Source organism: Gekko japonicus, unplaced genomic scaffold (assembly GCF_001447785.1).
Source record: "Gekko japonicus isolate JY-2015 unplaced genomic scaffold, Gekko_japonicus_V1.1 scaffold31, whole genome shotgun sequence".
NCBI classification, from domain to species: Eukaryota; Metazoa; Chordata; class Lepidosauria; order Squamata; family Gekkonidae; genus Gekko; species Gekko japonicus.
In genome coordinates this window covers 943,673-948,867 of record NW_015161404.1, presented here as the reverse complement: position 1 = coordinate 948,867, position 5,195 = coordinate 943,673, and the positions used below count along the sequence as shown (strand labels likewise).

At 53.1% G+C, this 5,195-nt stretch overlaps 1 protein-coding gene across 1 annotated transcript in view; it reads right to left on the bottom strand.

The window, feature by feature from the left end:
* The window catches only part of DMRT2 (doublesex and mab-3 related transcription factor 2), a 13,892-nt gene that overhangs the window by 6,942 nt on the left and 1,755 nt on the right, over nucleotides 1-5,195 (bottom strand). The window contains exons 2-3 of the mRNA XM_015425909.1: nucleotides 2,237-2,337; nucleotides 1,998-2,105 (exon numbers count right to left, since the gene is read on the bottom strand). Of these exons, the coding sequence (XP_015281395.1) occupies nucleotides 1,998-2,105; nucleotides 2,237-2,337 (209 nt within the window). The remainder of the gene's footprint in view (nucleotides 1-1,997; nucleotides 2,106-2,236; nucleotides 2,338-5,195) is intronic.

Sequence of the window (5,195 nt, the reverse complement as noted above, 5' to 3'; positions counted from 1 at the left end):
CCAGCCCTGGCCCCGGAAAGCCGGCCGGGCGCCTGCCGAGACCTTCCTCTCGCCCCTCCGCCACACTCGGCTCCCTCCGAGCCGCCCGTCTTTTCGGGCGCGGCGCCGCCTGTGCGTGGCCGGAGGGCCCCTTCCTCGGGCGCCGGCGGCGAGGAGGACCCACGGGCGGGGCTCCACCAGCCCACTGCCAAGACTAACACGGACACACACCCACCGCCCCGTCCGAACGGCGGGAGCTTTTCTGCCCCAAAGGCTTCCTTCCCGCCTCCTCCGTCAGAGGCCTGTCCTGGTTCCTCCCGAGGGAGCGGGAGGGGAGCGCCCAGGTGGCGACCAGGCGGGCCGAGCGTGCTCCTCCCCCCACCCCCCGCGCGTCTCAGCCCCGTCCGAACGGCGGGAGCTTTTCTGCCCCAAAGGCTTCCTTCCCGCCTCCTCCGTCAGAGGCCTCTCCGCAGCCATTCAGAGACCGGCAAGAATGGGGCAGGCGGCACTTCCCGCAGGGGCAAGGGCGCTCCTTGCTTCCTACACTCGATCGGTCTCCAGCCCGTGCATACGTGGGCCACGGATTGTGTCCGGCACCGCTTCTCTTCACTGACTTCCTTGGTCTGTTAGGACAGCCGTTAAAGGCGCGGAAGCCACGGAAAGGAGGAGAAAGCGATCCATCGTCACTACGACACCTTGCCCCGGCCCGGCTCCAGCTAGATCTCTGTAGATCCAAGGGAAAGTTTCGGACCTTCGGCTGCTCGCCTCCGTTCCTTTCCCCGCGGGAATCCCGCGCCAGTCTGCAGGGCTCCTTCCTACGCAGCACCTGCGCAAAAAGCACTTCGGCAGACGGGGGGGGGGTGCGGGATCTGGGAGGGAAGGAGCGATGTGCATTTTGGGCTTGTGATTTCTTTTAGCTCTCTGCCACCACCGGCACCTCTCAGAATTGTCTGTCACCTGCTAGGAGGAATACAGACAGAGTGTGATTACGTTAGTAGGCGTCCCTTTTCTTCGCAGGCTGCAGGCACAAAGGAGAGGGCGCCTAAAACGCCTCTGCGTCAAGGGCCGTGCAAATACGAATTGTTGTGTTACTGTTAACTTTGCTCAATGAATATGATTGCGATGGAAGGACTTCTGGAGATGCCGCCCTGCCCTTACTCTTCTAGCACTTCAGAAATAGTTTCGTCTTCTGGATTCCCCTGGTGTCAGAACGAGAACACAGGCGGGCCTCTGGTGCTTTTGACAACCCTCCAGTGGGGAGGAGAACCCTCACTGCAAGAAAAGGGGCATTTAATCATCGTCCTAATTGCGCAAACAGGCCTGAGTCAGAAGTGTGCTTTCTAAAAAAGCAAGTATCCTACTTGTAAAAACGTTTGGAAAGCAGGCGCGGGCAAATTGTTTTCATGGGGACTGCTAGGCACTACCGCTCGAATCTCAACAGCCAGTGCTTATGCCAAATTAAAAGCCAGTGCTACAGGGGTTGTAGAGTAACTCCTCACCTTCCACCCTGGCCTCGTTCTCATTCTATAAACCTTTATTTACTCCATAGTATAGAACTATTTTTGCCAGCGGGTTGTGTCCTGAGCCTAGGGCCTATTTGGATCACTTCACATTTTCTTCCATTTCCTGGTTAAATCGTTCCCACACCGCATGCAGCCTCTGAAAGACGTTATAGCATTTCTTTTCCAGATAAAGCGCAATGCTATCTTACGCGTGTTTAGTCAGCTCTAAGTCTCGCTGTGTTAAGTGGAACTTAAAAGTGCATACAACTGCTGCAGCTTTCTCCACCCACAACGCGGCGCAGGTGGGGATATGGGGTGCCCGGATGCTGTCAAATATCAGTCGCAAGAATTTGCCTGATCTCCTGATTGGCACCTTTACAGCAACTGAATAGGGAAGTGAGATATTTTGAGCGTGTTTGTAGCATTTCGGGTGCAGGACTGGCAGGTGTGTAAGGCTGCAGTCAAGTACATCTGATTGAGCTCCGCAGCATGTAAGGCTGGGTGATGAGGCTTTACCCAATTAAAAGCATGCACAAAAATGATCTCTTTCTCTTGCCCTCCCGGACAGAGACTGGTGAAGCCTACTTCGCTGCGGGATGTCATTTGCACAGTGAGCCAGAGAGGCTAAGGGGTGGGAAGGAGGCAGAGAGAAATCCCGAACACTGTCACCATCCGTACCTTAAAGCCAGCCTTGCTGGCAGAATATGAGGCTGGCCCTGAAACGGCCCAGAGGCACACGCCGGCGTCTTGCCCACCATCCCCCGAGTCGACGCACACTCACCCAAGCGACGCGCCCCGGGCTGGTCGCAGAGGCAGCCGGTAGCCGCATTCAGTCCCCGCCGGCTCTCGACCCTGACTACAGAGGGCGAAGAGAAGAAGGAGAAGGCAGCCCAGAGAGCGGATCAGCCAGTCACAGACTTCGCCAGGCCTCGGGGGAAACGGGCAGGCCCCCCCGGGAAGAGACGCCCCGACTCCGCCGAGGGAGCAGCTTGTCCGGCAGCCGGGCTTTCCTCGCCGCGAGGGGCACGCGCGGATCTCGGTCCACTCGCGCTTCCCTGGCTGTGCCCGTCCCGCCCTGCTCCCCTGTATTATAAGACCAAGAGCCAGGGCTCCGGAGCAAGGGATTGGTGACTTGTCAAGCCGCGCGCTTTCTAATTGGCTACTTGGAAACCGGACTGCCCGCCCCTTCTCCCCGCCCCTTCTGCTGCTTTTGCCCGCTGGCGTGCAGCTGTTTCCTCCGCTTTGTAGGGGTCACCTTTTTTATTTACTAGCATCAGCAGCAAATGAGCTATGCGGGCGAGGTGCTGCTTGCCGCCCAGGCCTGGAAATAGGTACAGGAAAAGGTAATAGGAAAGAGCAAGAGTCCAGTCGCACCTTGAAGCCTAACAAAAACTGTGGCAGGGTAGGAGCTCCCGAAAATCACTGCTCACTTCTTCTCATACAGGTAGAGTATGCCTAGAAAAAGAAAGGAGGTACCAAATAGGCCAGGAGGGATGCGTGTCCTAGTCAAAAAGGGGAACACGCTTAGTAGAAGACAAAAAAGAGTGGAAGAAGAACCCAGGCATCCAGCGCTGTTATCTTCAATAACTATAAAATCCACATGGGATAAATTTAATTTGCTGTAAATCACCATGACGTCATAAAGAGAAAGCGAAATCTAAGAAATCCGAAACCAGTTTATGATCTCTGTAACGAATGCGGATTTCCCCCATCACGGCTAACGATATTTTCGCATTTTAAAAATCAGGTGTTCAAATGTAGATAATTATGCTCTGCATTTATTGGTGTCGTCTCCACTTAGTTTTAATTTTATACGAAGCTTTGGAATAATTTCCTGTCGCGAAAATTAGAATAAAATGGGCATTGGAATCTTTCCTCCAGCTCTCGCGTGATTTTAAAAAACCATTTAAGGAAACGAGAAACAGAATTGTTTTAAGCGTGTGGATTCTATTTTCAAACATAATTTACTTCCATATATGACACGGAAACCTGAGAACGGACAGTACCTCTACCTCTTCATCTGGCTGTAGGGGATTCTACTGGCTGGGTAGCAATGTTGAAAAGGAAAAAAGAGCTACCTAAAATGAAAGAATCATAAAATCAACCTTGCCAGAATTTGGCGGATTAAATTATATGCACAACATTCTTATGCCTCAAGAGAAGAATGTTTTTTACCCGCAATATTATGACCTATTTTCAGAGTTTTGTCCTCACAAGTCAAATAACTTGTACTGTTTATATCCGTATCGTTCGCACACACACTCAACTCCAAGCACGGTGACATGGAAAAAACTTTCTAGTTTACTCAACAACTACTCTCCACTCGGTATTTTATCGTGCCGATTGTCTGTTTAAAGTTTTTAACTTTTTTTGTGAACAGTATCAACAGAAAGGCAAGTTGTCGGCTTGTTTGCAACCCCCCCCCCTTCTCCGAAAGCTTAACCGTCAGTATATTGTTTGTCGTAGTCTGTGACTGGTCTGTCAGACGATTGACCTTTTTAAAAAAGCAACGCCTATTCCATGTTTCACCTGTTTACTGCCTTCGCCCTTTTGGTGGGTGGTTTATTTATTTAATAAAATATTTACCAGGGAAGAAACTGCCCCTAGGCTCTGACAGCCAGACAACCGCTCCAAATGCAGTCTTACGAGTCAGGATAATTCTCAGCTCAAGAGAATTAATGAAATATACCGCGGCGAGTGTAACCAAGAGGTGAAGCAGACCGCACCAGACCAATGTAGCCCTATACGCGCGTTCGGTTTTACACCGGCTCTCTCTTCCCGCACGAACCGTATTCACCACGAACAGGATCTTTTGGCGTCACGTGTGAAGCCGCCCTTGACCTGGGCAGTGGCTGTCCTGTGCGCAGCGCCTGCTCCTTAACTCGTAATTACATCTGAGTTGGTTCCGAAGTAAAGAGTGTCGAAGGCTGCGGAGGACAAAGTCAGGATTCAGTCGACCAACTCCGCTCCCCTTAGCTATTTGCTAGGTAATTTACTAATTCTTCGAATAGCAGCTTTGCCTAGTATTTATTTCAGGTCCAAGTGGCAAGAGCGGAGCGGATTTGGGGTACATATTGTAGGCCCGGATCTTACAGGAAAGGAGGGATGGAGATCCCCCAAGGTCGAGGCCGTGGCTGGCCGTTTCGAGCCCTGTCTCGTTCCGCCTCGCTAGGTTTTGTAAACGCTGCGAGGAACAAATAGACCTGGGCAGGGAGGAGGGGGGCCGGCTTGTGTAACCCATAAGCACTTTGCAAGAAGGAAAAAGGGCGACCGGGGAAACGGGGTTGTTCTATAAACTCAAAACAAACAGAATAAAAGGCGCGCAGTCCCCGACTGGGATTGACTTTAAATAGTGGTTATCTCAAGTGAAAACAGTTCCCGTCCGCAGGAGTTTGTGTACTATAAACGCCTCGCCCTGCGGGACCCGTCGAGGACTTAGCAGCAGAGCCGCTGGAACCAGCCTTCCGCCTCGGACCCGTCAGTTTCCTTTCTGGATGGAGCCTGAACGCCGGGGAGGAGCCCCTCCCGGATCCAACAGGACTCTCGAAAGGGGACACGGGGGGGGGGGGGAGGCGGGGGGGCGAACTCGGAAGGGCAAGCGGGGGGGGGGGGGGTTTTCGCTTGACCCGGCCCTTCCTCAAAATCCTGCCTGGAAGCAGCAAGTTTCCCAGTGGTCTGATCAGGGGGAACTTAAGGCAGCCCCCCCCCCCTTCC